The 22,565-nt window shown below is 38.9% G+C and overlaps 1 protein-coding gene across 17 annotated transcripts in view; it reads right to left on the bottom strand.

The window, feature by feature from the left end:
* Positions 1-22,565, bottom strand: part of RBFOX1 (RNA binding fox-1 homolog 1) — a 1,156,483-nt gene that overhangs the window by 648,697 nt on the left and 485,221 nt on the right. For all 17 annotated transcript variants that reach the window (XM_027750818.2, XM_027750820.2, XM_027750821.2 and 14 more), the window contains one exon: positions 19,362-19,424. In XM_027750818.2, the coding sequence (XP_027606619.1) occupies positions 19,362-19,424 (63 nt within the window). The remainder of the gene's footprint in view (positions 1-19,361; positions 19,425-22,565) is intronic.

The raw sequence follows: 22,565 nt of genomic DNA, 5'->3' as shown, positions 1-22,565 counted from the left end.
TTTTTCAGTACTATCACTGATTTTCACTACATTTGTGGTCCCTCAATTCCACTATCCTCAGCTGTATTTCCCTATTAATCTTACAGAAAACACCACTCCCTGTGAGGGTGGTGAGGCCCTGGCACAGGTTGCCCAGAGAAGCTGCAGATCCCCCATCCCTGAAGTGTTCAAGGCCAGGTTTGACAGGGCTTGGAGCAACCTGGGATAGTGGAAGGTGTGGGTCTAGTAGGGGGGTGAGAGCTCCATGACCTTTGAGGTCTCTTCCAACACAAACCATTCTATGATTCTATAATTTCTTTAAATCGTTATTCTAATAATGTGATCAGAGTTTACATTCAAAGCCTATTCTTCCTTAAAAACACACACAAATAACTGCTGGATCAATGCCCTCACTGGACAGACAGACAGGGAGGTCTATCACAGCACAACTGGAAGATTTAGGGGTCTGTGGGAGGCCCCCTCTTCTACTCTTTGCATGCAAACCCACGTACTGCTGCTGAATCAGAGGCTTTTGAAGGTTAATAAAAACATAGCTTGGGAAGTTACAGATTAAAATAATTTATCACTGTCCCTGTATCATCACAAACTGGAAGACACACACTTTGAGATGTCATATTACAGAATTCTACACAACAAGAACACTGAGTGCTGACATACCATTGCTAATTGTGTTAGTCCTCTTCCATGCAATGGAATTCTTAAATATCTTCCAAATGACATGAAACAACTCATGCATTTTTCTCTTTGGTTTTGCTTGCTTCATGCCCACAGCACCACAAAGATATACACTGACATACAAGCTGGCTGAGCAAGGGAAGTTGGCCACAATGTAAAATAAACCAGTGACATTTGGGAAAACTTGGCAGGCAAAGACAAAACACCACACAAAAAAAACTACCAAACCTCACCTGTAAAATCAGACCTCCAAAACTTTTAACAGCAGCAGCAACAGCAGCAAATGAGGTGAGATTGGTGAATTAATCTGTTGTAATCTAAGATCCTATTATCATTTCTCAATTTTTCTAAGGTTGCTTTCTCTTCTAGCAGTCTCCTGTCCTAACAGCACTGTGCCAGACTGGGAGGTGAGAGAAGTCACTGGGAGATATTTTTCTCTTCCACACACAGTAACAATGACTTGTGAATAACGTGCACATCTTACAATTCTTGTTTCACAGCCTGCTGTGAAAGGAATAAATGATTACAAGTCATTACCTAAACAATGAAAAATCTGGAATTAAAAAAAAAAATAAAAAGGAAGAGCCTGGAAAGAAAAATTCTGCCTCAAGTTATAGTTCAGTTATTACAAGCTTAGTTCAGTGCCTTTGCAGATGAGCTTCTTTCACGCTCCCCTTGCATGAACCCTGAATGAACAGCCTCCCCAACAGAACCAGACAAACCAGGACCAAGAATAATCAAGAAAAAATGCCACTGGAAGTATGAAAAGCACAGGTAAAATCAGTGCTTTTCTGTCTGGATGAAGGCTCTTTCTGCTTGGGGATGCCTCCCACCTAATAACAGGAAACACAAGAGAACATGAATTCAGAAAAGGAAATTAAACAAAATAAATACTTTACTTCTGAATAACTGGGGCTCACACTTGAGTGTGGCTGTGGATCCCATCTCCCAGCACTGGGCCTGGTGTAACTGTTCTCTCTCCCTGGCTCACCAGGTGAGTATCAGTTCCCCACTACCCCCCCACACTGGAATATTTGGGACTTTACTAGGTCTGAGGGAATTCAGCACTCTCCTTGCTGGAAATCCAGAGGAACCAGCTACTCATCCATTTCTTTAAAATTTAAATATTTAGACAATTTTGTTTGTAATTTCTAGAATTATGTTTCATGACACCCCACATTTCCCATGCAGGGGAGGTGGTGAGTTACTCCCAAAAGACTTCCCACTGTAAATCTGTAACGAGAACAGCGGGAGCAGCATTGACTGAGGACTGGTGTAAATATGGATGTGCTGCCTGTTTATGCCCTGCCAGCTCCCATCCTTCCGACTACAAAAAAAAAAGATTATTTTTTGTACTGTAGGATAGAGGAATCACTTGAAATATGAAAATTGGTTTTAAAGGCTCATTGTGTACAGGGCACCTCCACACTGAGGATCTGGAGTAGCACTTCAGAGCAGAGTTCCCAGACAGTTGATGTACTTTACCCTGGAGTGCTTCTACCATTGGTTTGATATATTTGTTTATGCATTTTATGAAAACTCTTAGTTCAATAAATGCTGCAAGATCAAATAGCAGACTTTTGAATTATGCAAAATCCTATTATACATATTGTAAATAAACTCCATGAAACATTAATCAACTTCAAAAAGGTTTCCTAAGAAACTCTGTGCAGTGTTTTCTCCTTGGTGTATTTTGAACATTATGATTCTGTCGTATTTATGAGTATAGAGGTTAAAGTTTTCCAGAAAGAAAACTGCTTTGTGCAACTTGTATCAAGACACATGCAACTGTATCAACTGAAATGCCATTTAATTTACCTTTTATGCCAAAGCATAAGCAATATAAAGCCATTGAAATGAGAAATGAAGTACGAATCACCACATCTATCTCGGGATGTATAGAACTGGTAACACTAGAATTGAGAAAGTTCTGAAACTATTAGCATTTTAATTCTTCACAAGCTTCACAACAAGAGGAACTCAGTTCAGCTCCCAGGAGCCCCTGGTTCTCTCCTGGTTTATCAGGGAGTGAGAGAGAGAGAGGAAAGGGCTTGGGAAGTGCTGCAGATGCTGAACCAGCTACTCAGTGACCAGAACAAAATTCACAGGTTTCAAGGGAGAGGTTATCTGGGGCAATCAAGAAATTATGAGTATAAAGAAGAGGATCAAAATTGCCTGGATCTAAGGGGTTTTTGGTTCCAGTGCAATGTCAGCACTGGAGCCACAGATCATCCCAAATGAACCCTGGTGTGCAAACCACATCCTTTTGAAGGGACTGGTACCAAAGGCTGGGAATATGTTGACTTCTTTGTAGTTGCACTGCTCTTCCATCAGGTAAATACTGATGATTTATCCAATTGTACAGTAGATAAATGGCACGTTAACCTAAACAAAAATTTGGCAAGGAAATGGATTCACAAACTTACCACAGAGAACAATTCAGATGAGGAAGTCCTGAACGACTTTCTATTTACAGTATTTAAGTCTCTTGCCCTTTTCAGAAGAATACAGAAAACAAAAGTCCCAAGAAAATAGAAACCAAACCAAAACCCCACAAAAAAAACCCCAAACCAAACCAAACAAGAATAATCTGGGGGTCAGATTTGCCAGAGAATTCTTAAGTGTCAGTAACAACTTTGCAACTCTGTCACAGGAAATCTTTCAGTTAAAATACATTAAGACAATTAAAAGGGATACAATAACAACTGAAACAACTATATAAACTAAATAAAAATAGAAACAAATGATCCAAGTCTATAAAAATGATAAATTAAATACACAGAGGCAGCCTAATAAGACCAAGTTTTTAACACATGATTAACATGCTCCATGATAGTATAGACAGAATAGGAATTTTTGTGTCTGGCATTTGATAACATTCCATGTTTTAGAAGTTGACAATAGCATTTTAACCTATTAATAAAATTCACCAAATACAAACTATTAGAATCCTATTTGCATTATGAGAGCTTGAATTAATTTTACTGCGAAAATTTTACTAAGAGAGGTATACAATACTATTTAATTAAAATTGCAGTAGTAAAAAATTAAAATATAGAAGCATGAATTGAAATTTAGGATCATTGTGTAATCTATCATTATCAACATAGAGGATTTTTTTTAAAAAAGTAATTTCTTGTGTCTGTAAATTGATGCACCCTACAAAAGAAAGTTGAGCATTAATTTAACTCAACTATTGTCTTAATTTTACTGATAGAAGATAGAGAAAAAGAAAGAAAAGCCCATGGAAACAGACAGACAGGAATAAAAATTGAAACTACAGTCAATGCTCTCAAACTGTCAGGTGGTACCTTCTGTTATAAATTATACCATATTTAACAATAAATTCTAATATTCAGTGGCCTATGTTTTCTATGCTTTTTTAAATAAAATGTGAGGAACTTTACAGTATCTTTTGCATTTTTCTCTGAGGTGTTTTTGCAGCAGAGTCTCTGAGTTGCTGCAGGAAGGGCCCAGTTTGGCAGCTGGATCAGTCCTGACTCCGTAGACTTTGGTTTAAGATCAGCAAAGCCCAGCCTTTGTCCAGAGCCCAACTGTGCTGAGGGAAGTGGGAACCCACTCGTTACTGGACAGAGATTGGGCTCACTGGTGGTTGAAAAGCAACTTATTTCTGGTCCAGAACTCATTTTAAAGTATCTTCTCTACTTGCAAAGAAAAATTCTAACTGGGCCTGTTTCGTATTTGTTCTCCTTAGCTACCAATTTTCCAGTTTACATCACCAGTATATCTGGTAACCCAGACTTTAATCTTCTCTACTCAGTGCCCTCCTTAAGTTCACTACTAGCACCACATTTTTTTCCTTTTTACCCCACCTACACTTCTCTCCTGGCTCAACAACTGATAATTTACCATCATTAAAAACAAACAACAGTAGCCTATGAGTAGCTGTCAGCAACTGAAGGTGGAGAGCATGTGCTTTTCTACTTGAAACATATTTAACACTTTTCATAAGAAAATATCAAATTGGACTTCCCAAAAGTACTTCAGAAAGGGCAGAAAAATCAATTTAAAAAATCCTTAGATAATAACCTAACAAAAAAGCATGGAAAAATAAACCTATCACTTAAGTCTTACGCTCTAAATACAAGAGATGGTGAATTCTATTGGGTTGTAAACACAGAGGATGGTTTTGAACTGAGAATTAACATAAAAGTTATGCCATTAAGAAGAAACCTTCAGTCAAACTGTTGGAAACTTTGTTTCTGTTTGGGTTTTGGGGCTGGTTTTTTTCTGTCTGTTTTTCAGCACTCGATGCAAAGGACTCCCCCTCCCTCCTTAACTCGGAGAACCTTCCAGTTTGCAATCACTTAAAATAGAATTAGTACAAAACTGCATAAAATCTTGCAGATTTTGAAAGTCATGCAATCCATAATAAAACAGAAAAGTGAATTTATTAGCAAACCACGAAGTCACAGATGTTAAAAGAAAATTTAATTCTAAAATTTTCTCTTCTGTGGTACAACACCTGTTGCCAGAAAGAACTCTTTTCATTAGTTTTACATTGACACCAGGGAAAAAAAAAGAAACAACAACCCCAACCAACACACAAAACAACTGCATCTTCCTTATTTTTAGAGCTAATGGGGAAAAAAATGATGCATGAAGATGATGATGATTCTGCACACAACTCTGGGAGGATGCCTGTGGCCCTTATTTTGTCCTGACAAACACATTTAGCTCCAAAAATATCCACCCACGACTGGATTGTCGGAAAAAGGTTTTAAATATAACTTACACATTATTGTATTTTCTATATTAATGTGTCCTGGTTATGAAAAGGAAATTATTTTAATCGAGGGATTAATGAGAAAACTTGACATTCAAATTAGGTGTTATTCATCTACACTTGACACGCATCTTTCAGGAAGTTAATTTAGTTTTCCTCTGCTTTGTTTGGGTTTTTGGTTTAGTTTGTTGCTTTTTTTCCCCCTAGCTCATAACAGAAACAGTTATTTTACCTTACAGGCCCTTATTTGCAGCACTAAAGGACACTAGAGCAGCCAAATCCCGGAGAGAGGCTCCTGTTGAGCCCCAGCCAGCCCATCTGTGGGCAATTTGGGCAGTCACAGATGCAGCAATAACCACTGGCAAAGCTGAGACATCAAAGGCTGCAGTGGAGTTCACTTCAGACAGATGTTCTGGCAAAGCAGGAGAATCAAAAGAAACAAAATCCTATAAACAATATCTCCATTATCTACTCAGGGCCCAGTGCTTTGCCCTCAGATGTTCTTGGAATAGTGAGAAATGGCATCTCCAGTGGTTTTCTTCCCATTTCTTCCCTTTCCCTTCCCGCTCCGGTGAGTCATTTCCTTGCTCTCCCACCTCACTTGTTTGCCTGGTCTCTGGCTAACTGCAGCTTATTTGCACTTAAAATAGTCATTATGGTTGGTAATATCTAAATAATTAGGCTAATGACAGCAGGTTTATTTCTGTGGATTCAATAATGCATCACCATTGCAAAGTCTGCTCATTTAGGAGTCATTAATGAGGCCTTGCACCAGCTCACAAAGTTGGCTGGCAAGCTGCATTCAAATATACTAATGATGATGCAGCTTTGTTTTATTTTGCTTTTTGCTCCTGAATTCTTATGGTTAAAAGGCTTTTTTTTTTCTCTCCAGTTTTTCTCCATTAGATAAACACCCCAAATTTACTCCAAAAATGAATGAAAAACTACCTTTTCATGTGTTCAGCTGAACTTAGGAATGAGGAAAAAAAGGAGCAGCAAACTAAATACTGTGTCTTTTACCACATTATCATATTAATGATATTTATTATTGATCATATTATTATATTAATTATATCCACCAGTGTCAGCCCTCTCCATGTCACAATGTATTCCAGGCCGCTTAAGAGAGAAGGGGTTGATTTTGGTCAGAAAAAGGTAAATAACTCCATCCCCACACAGATGTCAAACTGACAAACTCCTTGATCTTTGGCTAAGCAAACACTTAAATTATATGATCATTAAAATGCACATTCAATTAACTGGAAAAGTTGCCTGACTATAACAAATTTCAATGTGTTTGCCAGTGCTGGACACATAATTGAAGTCAGGAAACTCAGAGGCTGCAGGAAGGCAGAGTCAGACCTAAAAAATGTAACAAGTTTGCTTTTGGAGGGAAGGGAACTGCCAGCAATGACAACAAACACACCAGGTTTGAAAACATCACCATTCCTGTCAGCACTGCCCGGGAAAACAGCTGTCCTACAACATCAGCAGGAATGGTTTATTACAAAATACGTATTTTTTTCCTAAAATTAATGAAAAAAGAAGGACTGCATAGTTAAGTATCAAACCTGAGTTTGAAGCTGTATCCCACACTCCTGTCCCTCAGGTGAGATTTACCTTAAAAACCAAGGCACTGATTTTCTCCCTAAACACATTAATAAAACATTCTGGAATCTAAAATAACGTGATCAGATTCAATTCATCAGAAAATGGCTTTCAACAACAGCTACTGCTACTTTAAAAGAATTAAATAATTTTTTTCATCATAATTCAACAAATACATTTTAAAAGCCAATGAATATCATAAATGTTGATTCCTGTCTTTAAATTTCTCATTACATATTTATAGATACATAATTTCTGTATACAGAACTAACAGAAACACTACATTCATAAATACATTTCTACTGCCACACAGCAGAGGTCATGTGAAATCATCACTCCCAAGACATTAAGGACTATTTCATTATTACTTCGCATTTTAAGTCTTTCTGAAACCAAACCCAATTTATTTCTTAAATATGAAAATGTAGCTACTAACTAATACTGTGTACTTCAGAAATCTTAAAAATAGATGCCATAATGACCTTTTTTTCCCCCCTATCCCTCAGTTTCTAAATCTGTGAGTTGGTGCTTTTTTTCCAGACAGTTTGCACATGTTTGCACATTTCAGAAACACAATTTTTAGACCCAGACTTTCCATGCTTAAATCATTTTAAGCAGGAAGCCTTGAAAGAGGATCCTGAATCCTGCAGAGAAGGTTGCACACATGAAAAATATTCTGAGCATCCATTAACTCTATATCAGAGAAAATGTTCAGAAGTTCTCAAGGCAACCAGTTCCAACATTCTCAAGGAGAAGGATAATAATTTAAAGAAATCACTTCTGGAGAGGCACAAAGTAAGATTTTAGTAAAACTTTGTCAAGCCACCAGTCCCCAGAGAGCCCCAAACCTGTTAATGTGTGAATTCACTTGTGATAGTATCAGTGTAAATAACTTCTGATTTCACCCAAATCATTCACATGAGTGTTCTACATACAAAGAGAGGAATTTATGAATAATTAAGACAAAATCTCCCAACAATTCAGCAATCTGAAGACAAAAACAACACTCAATTCCAGTTCAGAGACCTCAGTCTTCATAAATCTGACCATACCTCCAGGGCATGAAAGCTCCTATTTTTATAAGCTGTTCAGCTAAACAGAGGTGCAAAGTTCACACTTAATGCAAAAATCTTTGAATATAACAACTTCTATTTTCAAACAAAATACGGAAGACACAGTGCATAGTCATGTAAGACAGGGAAAGAAACCCACCCATTCACTTCAAAGTTGGATTTGATGATCCTTGTGGGTCCCTTCCAACTCAGAATATTCTGTGTTACATTCCAGACTGAGGGATCTTTGCAGTGCTACAAGAAAGCTTCAAAACCTTCATATCCAGTTTTAATAGCTTCTATCCTTATTGACCTAAAATATCTAAATAATGAGTTAATGCTTTCCAATCCTGCTTCAATCAGCCTTCTAGACAACTCTCCTCTATCCAACACTTGTTAGAAGGTTCTACAGAAGGGATGTAAAACTTCAGCAGCCTCCAGGGCAACACAATGTTTTGGGACAATTGCAGGTGGAAGTCAGGGCTAAGAAGCTGTAGGTGAAGAAACCTCCCTTTTCCAGATGTCCTGATAAATAATCATTAGTTTACCCATCAGGCAAAATATCTGTATGAACAGAAGTGCTGTTTTAACTGGATTGCATCGCTTAAAATAACACATTCTGTCCAACAATGATCAGTTTTAGATGTTTATGAAAGAATATCAGCACCAGTCTTGCCCACAGGAATTTGCAAAGAGGGCCATCCTGCATTTTGTTGTGCAAGGAATGTATCATGCAGCCATTTATAAAATTTTTCTCCACGTGCTTTTTTGCATCTAAAATATCCAGTGGGAAAACTTCGTTGCATGGCATTATATAGCTGAAAAAAACCCATTATTTTCATGAGTCATTGAGTCCATAATCCTTGCCTTATGAGTCATATCATTATAATATCAATAATGAAATCAATATCAATAATAATCTATGCTTTTTTCCCCATTTCACTCATCTGTCAATCCTTTCCCAAGCTAAAGAGTTTTGGGATGTATTTCATGGTACAGCAGCTATTCCATACCTACAATCCTGCCCTTTCACCCTACCCTGGACTGCACCTTTGGGAGACACAGGGTCACCAGAATTGATGACAGGGAGCACACATCACACCAGTTCCCACTCCAGCAGAGCCAGGGCTGTATTTTCCAGGCTGAATTCCTCCTCTGAAAATTGCTAAATATCCAATTTGCTTTTTTTTTTTGACAGCTGTCAAGCACTGAACTAATGCTTCTGAGAACTCCATCTGATGTTTCCAAAAAACACTTCTGAGCAATAATAGTCATGCACGCCCTCATCAAGAACAGATTTACATCTATTATGAAATTCTGAGAGTGAATTTTATTCTGCCACTTAAACCCTTCACTTTTCTACACTTTCCCAGTTCCTAGTTTTGTCTGTTCTGAATACTCCTGTCTTAACAGAAATGTATGTCTTTTTGTCCCTTTTGCACACTGAATAGTACAGATTCCCAGGGACTTCCATCTATCAATTCACCATTTATCCTTCCAGTGAAATACCTGTGGATCTGCCTTCATGACACTTCAGCCTCCTGGTTCACTGGATGTGCACTTAAAAATCTCTCCATCACTTCTCTCTCTGCTGAGATGCAGACTCTGATTTCTGGTCTCCACTACCCAAGTGTGTTTAAGGTTACTCTCTTCTGGTTCTGGTTGCATTTTCCCTCTGCCCTCCTTATCTTTACAGCAAACCCAGCTCCTCTTTCCTCACCAGAACCTGTATTTCTATCTGCACTACATGCCCTTTTATCAGCAACTACTTATATCTGCCACTAACACAGCACTGGGAGATCTTGCTGCAATTCTGTGTGATTTCTCCTGAATAATTGTGTCATCACCAAGTGGTTTTTGCCTCTTAGTTCAACCTTTTTCCATCGACACCTCAGTTCAAGCAGTTTATCCTCCTCCATAAAGAATGGATCTCTGTATGAGAACATTCCCAACTTTACCACAGAGAACACTAGTCCCTGGAACTGGGCTGATTTTCAGGTTAGAACATTTTCAGGTGGCTTTCCCATATTTTTTAAGACTTTTATTCTTTCCATCCTCCACTAAAAGCAATGGAACATTATGTTGTTTTTCTCCCCTGTCTTCCTTCAACATTGAGCTCAGACAGCACATAAGGAAGGGACAATATCTGCACACGAAATGAAGCATGAATCCATGCAGAGCTTCATTCCCAGACCTGAGGGAAGCAGGAGAAACACCCCAGGAGGAGGAGAAGTGGGATAGAACAGAAAGAAGAGGGAGGGGAATACACCTGGAACTAATGAAATCTCCCCAGTGGGTGGAGACAAAACAGCAAGTGTGGTAATTTCCTCACATTTTCAGACCACTTTGAACAATAATAAAGGTCTCCCAAGAAACCACGGAGGCAGTGTTTGGATATCATGGAGGAGCATTAGTTAGGGGGTGTTTCCAAGGGCCTTCATTTGGGACCAATGTTCTCAAGAAAATTATTCACTGACAGCAGGAGACACAGCCACAGCCAATTTAAATATGGGCCATTTTCTTTAAGAATATGAATCAAGACTTGTCTCCTATTACACTGAAGTGTCTTTTAGGGACAACTAGAACACGGTACAAATATCCCTAAACCTACAAAGAATCATTCTATTCCATTTAACTGCACATCAGATGGTACAAAATATTTTTAGCACTTCGAGAAGTGAACTTTAGAGCTGCTTTACAAGTAGTCTCTGAAGAATGTTACTGCTCTCTCCCTTTGGTACTCAATAAAACTCAAGTAAAACCTGGGCTCTAATGATATTCATCAAGTTATGCAAATACAGGCTTCCTATGGTAGTTAAACATCAAGTCTAAAAGAGTAATTTTCTCCTCCACAACCTATTAAATAAACAAAGTATATTGTTCTGAGCACACCTGCAGGTTGTAAATCTATATCCTCCTGAACACGTTCCTTAAATTAACATTCCTGAGCCAGTAATGAGAAATGGTATTGAAGTGCCTAAAATCACTTGTGTAGTATCTGCTTTCATTTGTTTTATTGGTGTTCATCACAGCTAAGAGCTAAAATATTGCCAGCTGAGTATTATTTGAAGCTCCACAATTCATGTATTCAGAATTTTTCTGCCTTGAGTGACACAGACACCCCTATGGAATATATTCTGCACTTACCTATTGTACTACTGGTGACAAAGGTACAAAAAAGCTTGTCAGACAAAACAAGCCCTATTAGCTGTGGGAAAAGACTCAGAACCAGAAAATACAAACATTTGGAAACCATAAGTCATGCTGAAATTTTCTTTTTGGTTTCAAGGAATCTGAGTGGCAAAACAATTGACTTGTACTTCACTAACCTAACCTGGTTTATACAAAGGCAGAAAACCATCTCAAATTATTTTGTCTCTGCAACTTCTATTACTTGTAGGCTGTGCAGATCTAAAAATCAATAGCACACAACAACTTGGTCTTGATAAAAACATTATTTCTGAAGGATTTCAGATCAATTTTTTTTTCCTCACTGTAGACCCAATATATACTTTTTTATAACTGTGTCATTTAGTTGTGCAAATTATCCTTCGAGGTAAGGAAAGAAACCCACCACAAAAGCAAACCCTCAAACAAACCCACCACCTCTCCAGTGTTTCTCTCTCTTTTCCAGATGTGCTCATAAAACTGTTCCTCTGGGGTGCAGCTGAAGGAAGAAGAAACCTCACAGGGAAGAAAAGCAGTGAAGAAAAAGGTATATTGGGTCAGTCTGGGATAAAGTTAATTTTCTTCCTAGCAGCCCATGTGCAAATGTATTTTGAATTTGTGACTAAAACAGTGTTGGTAACAGTGTTATGCTATAGCTGAGCAGAGTTTTCACAGTATCAGGGTTTCCTCTTTCTTACTTCTCTCCTCCTTTTCCTCACTCCCCCTCCTCAACCAGTGGGCTGGGGGTGTACAAGAAGCTGGGAGGGGACAGAGCCAGGACAGCTGACTTGAACTGCCCAGAGGAATATTCCAGCCCATGGGATGCTCTCAGCAGTAAAAGCTCGTGGAATTCAAGGAGGAGGTAGTGCAGCTTGTCTTCCCAAGTTCCAAGTGATGGAGCCCTGCCTTCCTGGAAATGGTGACACACCTGCCTGCCCATGGGAAATAGTGAATTAATTCCTTATTTTGCTTGCCGTGCACACAGCTTTGCTTCAGTTAAACTATGTTATCTCAGCACATAAAGGTGTTTTTCTTGCTTTTATCCCTCTAGATTCTCTCCCTCATTGCTGTGAGCAAACTTTGGGGGGGACAGGGAGAAAATCTGACCTCCCAGATAACCCACCACATACAGGTAAATGGGTTTCTCAACTTTGTCAATATAAAGAAGATACATCCAAGACTGAAATATAGTACATGGGAGTTGAACATAACTTGTGTGCTGGTCTCCAAGATCTGTCTCATCTCACAAGCACTTCACCAACTGCTTCCCTTGAGTTAAAACCATTCAGCAGAATCTGCCACGGGCACTTCCCTCCCTCTTCTTCCCTCAAAGAACCCTGTTCTTTGAACCATCTGCCCAAATCTGCCCTGATTAGTGTGCAGTGATTTTGGGAGGTCACAGCTGACTGTCTCTCATTAATGCATTAGTAGTTGTAACTGCATTTCAACACTGTAACAGATCCAGGCTTAACTGCTTGGTGAGAAACCCCAAACTGCTAAACCCCAGTGCTGAGTGCCAGAACACTCCTATCCTGCCAGGGAGCTTCTAGAAAGGTCCACAGGCAGAAGCAGTTCTGAGAGGTACAGCTCAGTTTCTTAAGATATTAAACAGTCCTGAAGGAAGAGTAAATGTTGCCAAATACAATCGTATTCTGTCAAACTCATGCTGTTCCTTCTTTTTAAATTTCTTAAACTATGCAGAATGAGGATAAACATTTCATTTTACATCAACAATTCTGTTCTTATTTCTCAGCACCTTCATTCCTCACCAGAGATATATTTTTAAACTACCATCATGTTCAAAATGTGACGACTCCTCAGTTACCTTATTTCTAACACATCTTCCAGGAGCAGTAAAAATTCTCTCATAGCACATTGTTTATTTATTGTGCATGTGCTACACAGGAATAACAGGACAAAAAACTTATCTCAGTAACCGACCTCAAATGTGAGAGAGAGGGAAAAAAGAGGAAATTAGATTTTCCCCACCTCTAATCCAATTATTACAATCCAACACTCCTGTTCATTTCCATGAAGAGTGGAAGTAAAGATACTCCCCTCCCGAAACACTGACATGCTGTCAGACCTGTGTCCAGATGTGGCTCAGCAGGACCTCAGATCCTACACACAAGGCACAAAAAGCCAAATATCATGGCCTTAGATTGGCTGTGAAAGCCCTGTGTGCAGGGACACTGAGCACAGGCCCGGGTACCACCTATTTCCAGGAGCCTCTGGAATGCCAGTGCTGCTGAGGCTCAGGGCTTTGTCCCTCTGCCAGCTCCACCTGCCCAGCCATGCTCAGCTTGCAGCTGGGCTCAGGATGGAGCAGCACCCAAACATTTCACCCAGAAATGAGTCCTCCAGCAAGGCTGAGCTGCTGACAACCCCCAGAGCCCAGAACAGCAGTGCTGCACTTCACAGAATTTGCTATAGTGAACTGCCCAAGTGCTTGCCATGGCTGTACCTTCACTTGGCATAATTAGCATTATCAGAAAAAGCTACAGAAGTTCTGTAAGCTCTTCAAAGAAAAAGGATCAAGTGTATATCTTCAGTAAAGAATGCTAACACCCTTGACATGACCCAGATCATCAGGAGGACTGTTACATTTCAATTAGCTTTGCCCTGTGCTGATAGGACTTCACTAATAATTGCATGATTTTCTTGAGGAAAAATTTCAAATTTTTATGAGATGGGAGAGAGCGTGAAATTGTAAGTTCTTTTTCACTGTTAAATGTAAAAATCATTAGCAATAAAAGGTATTGGATTAGAGGGAGAGCAGGAGGAAAGATGGCCCAGTAAGGGAGGCAATGATTTGGGATTTGAGAAACATGAATTCAAATCCTAGTTCTGCTATAGTCCTTCTCCTGGCACATCAGTCAGGCTGCTCAATTTTCTGTCTTCTCCTTCTGTAATAAAGAGATAATAGCACATACTAATCTCACAGGAATATTGGGACTTGATATCTCATAAATGCCGTGACGCTCTGGAAATGGACTTGATCAAAAACCTCTTAATGCTGTAACCTGGAGAATATCCAGAATGCAAACAATTGCCAGTGGAAGTGTTTTAAGTGTTTACATGCATGTGGAAAGTTTCCTAATGCCTGAATAAGAAAATGTCTGCACTTCAATGTTCATGGGGGAAATATCTCAGCAATGCCACAAAACAGGCTGCTATGTAAAGTAAATTCAGAGGCTGAGGTTATTCTATCTTTAACCCCTATAGCTTTTACTTGGTGAACTCAAAACACCACTTAGGAAGATGGAGGATTTAGAAAGTTCACACAGGAATCCATCAGAAAGAAATAGTGACTGCATTCTTAAAAGAGAGGAAGGAGGAAAGAAGAAATTAAGATATTCCTTTACATGAACATTTGTACACAGCCTATTACAAAGCTAATTTTACTTACAGAGTTACAGTTCAAAATAATCTCTAGTAGTATTTCCAGAAATCCACTTCCTAACACCAAGGTTGTGGTTCAATCCCTGTGTGGGCCATTCACTTAAGGGCTGGACTCAATGATCCTCGTGGGTCCCTTCCAACTCAGAATATTCTGTGAAATCTGTGTTAGGAATCTGTCTCTTGTTTCCAAGATGTCCTGTTTGATTTCAGTGAATCTTATGTTTCTGAATCTGTTTTGAGAGAGCACCTTCTAAATGCTTTAGCTGCCCAAAGAAATCCAGATAGGATTATCTGCAGCAGTGATTAAGCACAACCTAACCAAGGACAGTGTCATCCCTTGTTTCTGGAGAAGAGCTTGATTTAAGTGAAATAAGCAGCAGAACCACTTGTAAATCAAAAGCAGACCACGAATATCCTGGTTTGTAGCCCTTTCACCATTTCAGTAATCACAAATCACAGCAATGGTTTAACAGTGACTCATGGAAACCTCTGCCACATCACTGCTCTTTTCATCCAGGATCATTAGTGACTTTACTGATATAAATGTCAAATTAATGACATCCAACGGAAGAAAACAACACTTTCTTCCCCTATGGGAAATGAAACCTTGGAACATGCAGACTTAAAAAAACACCAAAGCCACAAAATTAAACAAAGGTAGAATATTTAGTTCCCTATGCAGGAAAGTGCATCTCTAACGAAACACATCTGATTGATGGAAATGCAATATTAAAAATCATCCCCCTAACTCTGAATTACCTTGCACCAGCACTAGGAAAAAAATCAAATACAAGTCAGGCTCAGCTACCTTAGTTAAGCTTTTTTCTGAAGAAAAAAAACATCCATGAGAATATTCTCCTGCTTATCATTAGGAGCGTGTCAATGCCTCGCTGAGTCTGGTCCTTAATGGATTCCTACAATACTGCTGAAGATATTGCAAAACAACAATGAATAATATGAGAGTGGAGCAGATCCTAACAACTAAACACTTCCCCATCCTGGCTCAGATGAAGTAATGGAGCAGAACTCACTGCATCATTTACGTTATCTAACTACCATTGTTCATCCCTTTTTTATTGTAATTTGCACATATCAGTAATTCAAAGTGCTGCAATTTTAAAAATATTCAACTCTCTAGACTAACACTATCATTCAGACCACATCAGAATACAGAGAGATGAATAAATAAGAATACCATCATTAAAATATATTTTCTTCTCTATTTATTAGAATAAAGTTACAATACCAGCCTATTTCTAAGAGAACTGTGGTATTTTCTAATAGCTCTCTTTCCCAATTATTTTTTTCGTGCCTCTCAGGTAGAAATCCCTAGATCACACTAAAACTCCTCGGATTCCTCTTTGGCATGCCATGTTGTTTTGGAAAATAGATTTATTGTACTAACAATTTTAAAAGATGTGTTTAATGAGGGGGAAAAGAAGACTCATAATCCTCTATAATAAAATATTTTCAATCCAATAACGGCTATTTTTCTGTTACTTTTTTTCCACGTTTCCATTTCCAAGGAAAACACAACTCACTCTAAAATTAGAGAAAAGGGGTTTAAATGCCTTTTTTTCACTGGCTTGATAGGCCTTTACAGCACAGTAAGTGGCTTTGTGTCACCTGTGACTGCAAGAGGAGTCAAGGTGAGAAGGTTTTGGAAGGAACAGCCTATTGGAATACATCCACCAGGGTTTAAAATGTGGATAACCATGGCAGCTCTTCCAAAGGATGCAACTCTCAATTTAACATGCCTCATCCTTTGTCTATTACTTTAAAATCTTCTGGCCAAGGAAAGGTGTTAGGAATAAAACTACACTTAACTACAGCGTGTTTATCCAACTGGGTAACAACTCTACAACGTCTGAAGAATAAGAAAAAACAACAGAATGGCCAAGAATACAAAACTTCTCTTTCCTTCCAATAGCAAGTGTATAAACTTTCTGCCAAACACAGAAACACTTCTTTCAGAAACCTTTTCAGAGAACTGAGGTGGAACACCAAAGAGAAATGTCTTGTTTGCCAAAGGATTGCAACTTCAGGCAAGAGAGGGAAAAGCACAGTAATTCATCTTTCCCAATAAGCCAGGCTCAGAGAAACAACACAGCCACTGCTGAGTGTCCACCCAGCCCTGTGAGCTGGGAACCCTTCAGTCACCTCCCTCTCACTTGTGCACATCCCTGTCATTACACACCAGATCAATCCCAACTCTTGGATTGCAGTTTGATCTGGAATACAACAGCCAGAGCAGAGAGATCATGGCCTATGCTGCTGCCCAGCACTGCACTCTCCAGTATTCCCACTTTAATGAATTCCAGTTTGTCGCAATGGAATGGGAAAATTGCTCCAGTTAAGGGAATGAGTGAAGACTCTGCTTATCTTTTACATCCATTTCTGTGCCAAACTGCTTGCCAGTCACTCTTTGTCCTTGATTTCCCACTGTATATTTGGAACAATTCTATCTCCTTTGCCTGTTATGTTTATTTTCAGTTGTTCTCTGGAACTGTCTTTTATTGCTTTGTTTACTGGTTTACTTTGCTGGAGCACTGTAGGCATTACTGCACAATTAACAGAAGGCCAAACACCTAAATCCACAGGCTATGGAGTCGAACTTTTAAAATCCAGGATTCCTCTGGAATTGGGTTGTTAAAACTATACCAACATCACCATATTTGATGACGAAATAGAAAAATACTGTAAAGCAAGTTAGAAATTATACTAAAATTCAACTATACTTACATATTTGATGATGAAATAGAAAAATATTGTAAAGCAAGCCCAGCTAGAAATCCTATAAAAATCCAACCGAAGGACAGCGAACACAAAATTCACTGTGATTATTACAAGAGATTTCTGACAAGCGACCGACATTTGTTTCATTCCACGCAATCCCAGCCCCTCAACACGTCTGTGCTGTTGTGGCACTGCTGTTTGCCGTGGTTTTGCTCGCTGAGGGAGCGGGACAGAGGATCTCCCACTCAGCGATGTCGGACACGTGTCCCCGTGTGCCGGGGGCAGAGGCCACCCCGCCCAGCCATATGGTGCTGCCAGGAGCCAACCCAGCTCCAGAGGCTGTTACCAGGCAACATGCTGGGCTTGGGGCTGAGCCTGGTGACAGAGTGACCTCCCAGCCCCAGAAGCTGATTGATAGTCATTGTGCTGGTGGGTTCTGATGGCAAGGGAAAAAATAATCAGGCGAATTACGTGCATCGGGATTTGGAAGCGTTGAGCCTCCCTCAAATTCCAAATGAGTGTTTTCGTCTTCTTTCTCAGCGCAGATACCAAACCTCTGCTTTAGCTTGTTGAGGAAAAATGAATATCTTTTCCTTAAACTGCATTTATGGATACTGAGGCACTATATTCACAGTCAAATTAATGTGAGCTTCCTCCAAACACGCTGTGATTATCTCAGGGACCACTGTCTCCCCCGGGTTAGAAACCCCAACCTCAGCCGTGCAATTTTTACCAGAATTTTTCTAACAAAAGCTGTCAATTGCATCAAATTCTGCTAAGGGCTGGAAGGTTATTCTGTGAGAGAAAATACTGTTCGTGACAGAGGAAAAGCTAAAAGCAACAAGCATGCTGAGCACTACAGAATTGATTTAAATCTATCCTCAAGATGAACAGGCTTTTTTTTTCTCTATCCAGTAAGCCAGGCAGTCTTTTTGAAATAATGAAATCTTATTTCAAAGACATTAAGAGGAAGATTGTGTTCAGTGTAGGAGAATAAATGCAAAACTCTTCTTTTTTTCTAGCAAGGACTGTGTGTCTAAATTTTTCAGTGACACGAAACTTTGTGTGTTGGGGCAGAACTCAGCTACCAATATTAACACACTTGAACAAAAAAGGGAATCTAGTCCATTATTTTGTCAATATAAAACAAAGAACAGTATAAATGTATATAAAGCAGAAATATTCTCAGTCAGCCCACCATGGAACAAGCCATACTTATTACCTAACACAAGACATTAGAGCATTGCAGTTTATTTTAAGCAGAAGATTATTAAAAACTGTACCAAATATACACCTACCAAGAATCACAGTCTTAGTTTTGTCTGATACTTCCGTATTTAAGCATGAAAAGTTATATCCTGATTAAAAAGTGCTAAATCAATATGGTTTCTATGCATGTGCTACAACAAAAAACTTGACTAGAAAATAAATTCCAAGTATGAAAGAGTAACAAGTAGTTTGGATTTGAAAGCCTCTTCTCAGGAATAAAAAAAAAAAAGGACAAAAAATCAATCAGCACAAATACTTTTTGAAACTCAATTCATGATATTCCTTATTCTGACATTATGAGTGTGATTAAAATAGAAAGAATGATGAATTAATTATCCATAGTTGTTGGAAGGGGGAAAAAGTGTCTGTGACTAATCTGTACACAAAGTAATCAGCCAAAGGTAAAACACACACAGCAGTGACACAACCCCAACACGTCCAAGGGAAATACAAGAGAAAATCACTTTGACCCCCAGCCAGAACCAGGCAGGATTATTTTCTAAACATGTCACTGGCAAATTGCTGTTCACTGAGACTAAAAGTGATCAGACCTTTTACTTGTGCTCTATTAGTCTTGTGATGCAGCACCAGCACAGCAAGCTGGGGAGCCCAGTGAGGTATTTGTGCATTCACTGTGGCAGCCCAACAGAGATTTCAGTGCCACTGAGAGGGGAACAAACACACAACACAAATCAGGGACTTACTGAGAGGAGGCTCCGATCATGGAAACAATAGGCACCACTTGCATGGGGCTTCTGTGTGGTTTCCTGTGGAAAGAAAAATACATTCTTACTGGAAATGCAGGATTCAGGAGCTCGTGTTTGTGCCCTGTGCCCATAGAAGGTTGCAGGCAGGCCTAAAGATTCCACAAAAAATACAATTGCTAAGGCATTATTGGGGCTGTCCAGGAAGGGTTGCACAAATTATTGGGTCATCAGTACATTCTGGTTGTAGTACAAAGCCAAACAGCAAAATCTGCTTATTGAGTCACAAGTGCCAACAAAGATTTTATTATTTATTTATCACTCAACGGGTAGTAAACATTTCCAGACAGTTTCCAATGTACTTGAACCCAAAACTCTACATTTTCATTACAGACTTATCTACTTAAATAGACATTACTAAGCTGTAGTTGTAAATTTTCTCCAGCACAGGCTTCTGTTTCAACAGGAACACACGACTGTGATTTACTTTCTGTGTATTCTTCAACTGAAAACTTGAAGCAATTTTGCAAGAGCCAAATTATCATAAAATACACAACCAACAGGGACCATTCAGAATAGATTTACAAGCACCTAGCTGGGAATTCCAATCAGGTAACGTTCTATTCCATGACACCCTTTTTTATTGATGAGCAGCTGGTGACATGTAACGTTTAAATGAATTATTCACTGAATTTCAGAAGTCACAGTAACTTCAGACATGTTTTACCTAACAGATTCACCCTACATGCATTTTTCATTTCCACGTGCAAGTGCTAATACACACTCTCTGACACAAATACTCCTGCAAATAGAAACACTGTTCATATTTTGAGTCTTCAAAGATAATTTACATGTAGTCCATATATATCCAAATCATTCTCTAGATAAATTTAACATTTTTCCATACTTAACATTTTTATATATTTCAGTATATAAATTATGTATTTTCTATAGCATAAGTATATAGTAAATAATAGTATATATTCATATACTTTTTACATACTTCAGTAAAATTCCAAACAGTAAACATACTGAATAATTTTTCACAAAATATCTTCTTCCTTATATGTGATTTTATTTTAAACAAATAAACAAAAAAATAAATCAGTAAATAACAAATGCAGCTGAGGATAAAGAGCAACAAGAACCAGCAGTACCAGAAAGGTATGTGTTCTATAAACATATCAGGAGTATTACAACAATCACACATACTGATAAAAAAACCTCAAGAACTTCAGAATGTGAAAGGGTGATAATCAGGAACAACAAAAATACTTGGATTTAGGACTCCTCAGAGCTGGGACCATCACTAGGGAAGTCCAAGAGAAAGAGCCAAGTTCACAACTGATGCTCCCAGCAGCAATTCCAACTGTCTTGCTGCCCAAACCCCCCCACATTAATCAATTCCTGAGCTGAAGACACGAGTTTCTGTTTATTTATTTATTGCTGGACAAAAGGAAGAGTGGCACATTTACAAACTTTACAAAGTTCTGTAAAGATTTCTCCCCACCTGAGGAAACCCCCAGCCCTGCCTGAGGCAGTGGAACCCTCCTGCACAGCACCAGCCAGCTCAGGGCAGCTCCCTGGGCAGTGAGAACCACAGGATATCCCTGATATCCCACCACCTACCACACAGCAGGGCCCTATTTCCAGAGCAATTCCACAAATTGCCTATGTTACTAAGTATACTGAATTTGTTACCCAGCTCCTCAGGCAGTATATAAACAATGAGCAAGATTTTCAGTCATATTCATATGATTATAAGAAGCAATTTTCAGTAGAAGGAAACACAGCTGAAAAATTCCAGTAGTTTTGTGGAAATAAACCTCCATTCTGATAAAATCCTATTTACAAGCCTCAAGATAACCTAGTTGAATCTGGGCTTGGACATTAAACCTTATTTTTATACTGACATGAAGTGTCATCAAGGCTGTCCACACAGCTACAAAGCAATCTTGTGGAGAAACACAAGATACACATTTTCAATACTAAATTTTTCTTTTCCACAACTGCCATAACTTGAAGCAAAACACGAAGCAGGCTCTTGTTTTTGCATTCCTATCACACAGAAATAAATTCCCAATGAGCAAAGTTTTGTTTACAGCTGCTAATACAACATTTGTACGTGCCAGGCACACACAAGAACAGCAGAACCCTTCAGCAGAGTGACCACTCCCAGGGCTCCTGTTGTTCTGAGAGGAGGAAAAATTGACAGGTCTGCTAAGCGTGTATGGAAAAGTTTGGCAGAGAGGATGATGGCTTAAAATTCACTTAAAAATGAAAAAGTTGTGTTTTCAGGTGAATATTTCAGGTGCAAAAAGTACTGAGAGTACCTCGGGTGCTTGTCCCTCGGGGCAGCAGCTCAGGCAGCCCAAAGAAGCAGAGGTTATTCTACAGGGTCACTGAGAAAGGGAGCCCCAGGCCATGCAGCCTTCACAAACTGTTACCATACCCAAGCATTCCAAGAGTATCCCAGACATATTATTATTTTTCTATGGAAGTAGCTTCCTTAAGCGTTAAAGGAAAAAAAAAACCCAACAATAAAAATAAATAACCCAAAGCAATATTAAAAATTACTACTAATACATACCCACAATTACTAAGTCTGACTTAACATCTGCTGCTTCACACCTGTATCAAAAGCCTATGTCTAAATTGATCTAAGCTGATACTTTTTATTTTAATTGCATTTTTAGAATGCAATTAAACAATGATACCTGTTGCTGCAAGTTAAAAGCCATTCCCCTTAGATAACAACCAAATGCAACAAGCAGTGAGTTTTGCCATCATTAGACTTCTAACCATATTAGTTCTATTTTGAGGCTTTTTTGTTTGGTCTCAGTTTAATTTCCTGTCAGCCTTACAAGAGATTTCTAATGTTTGGGCTGTAGGATATGCTCTGATTAAAAATAATCTTCCCAATTACTGCCTGGCATGAGTCTACTGCCACATGCACTCTGCCACTGGCTTCTGAATTTCTGTCAGCAGTAATTGTGTCTGTAGCTTCTAACTGTAAATGAAAACCCAGGGGGCATATTTGGGTTCCAGTTTCCTTTGCCCAGCCATATCTTTTAATTTGCACTGTCTGTCAAAAGGAGATGTTCGTAGGCACTAAAAGGAAATCCTTAGAACATCAGGTTAAAAAAAAAAGGGGAAAAAGAAGACAAAAAGAAATACAACTGGAATGCGATAAACCACATTTGA

This window comes from Pipra filicauda, unplaced genomic scaffold, assembly GCF_003945595.2.
Source record: "Pipra filicauda isolate LSUMZ 115617 unplaced genomic scaffold, ASM394559v2 scaffold73_size2923735_pilon, whole genome shotgun sequence".
Lineage (NCBI taxonomy): Eukaryota > Metazoa > Chordata > Aves > Passeriformes > Pipridae > Pipra > Pipra filicauda.
The sequence above is the reverse complement of the archived record's forward strand: the minus strand, read 5'-3'. Positions and strand labels throughout refer to the sequence as shown.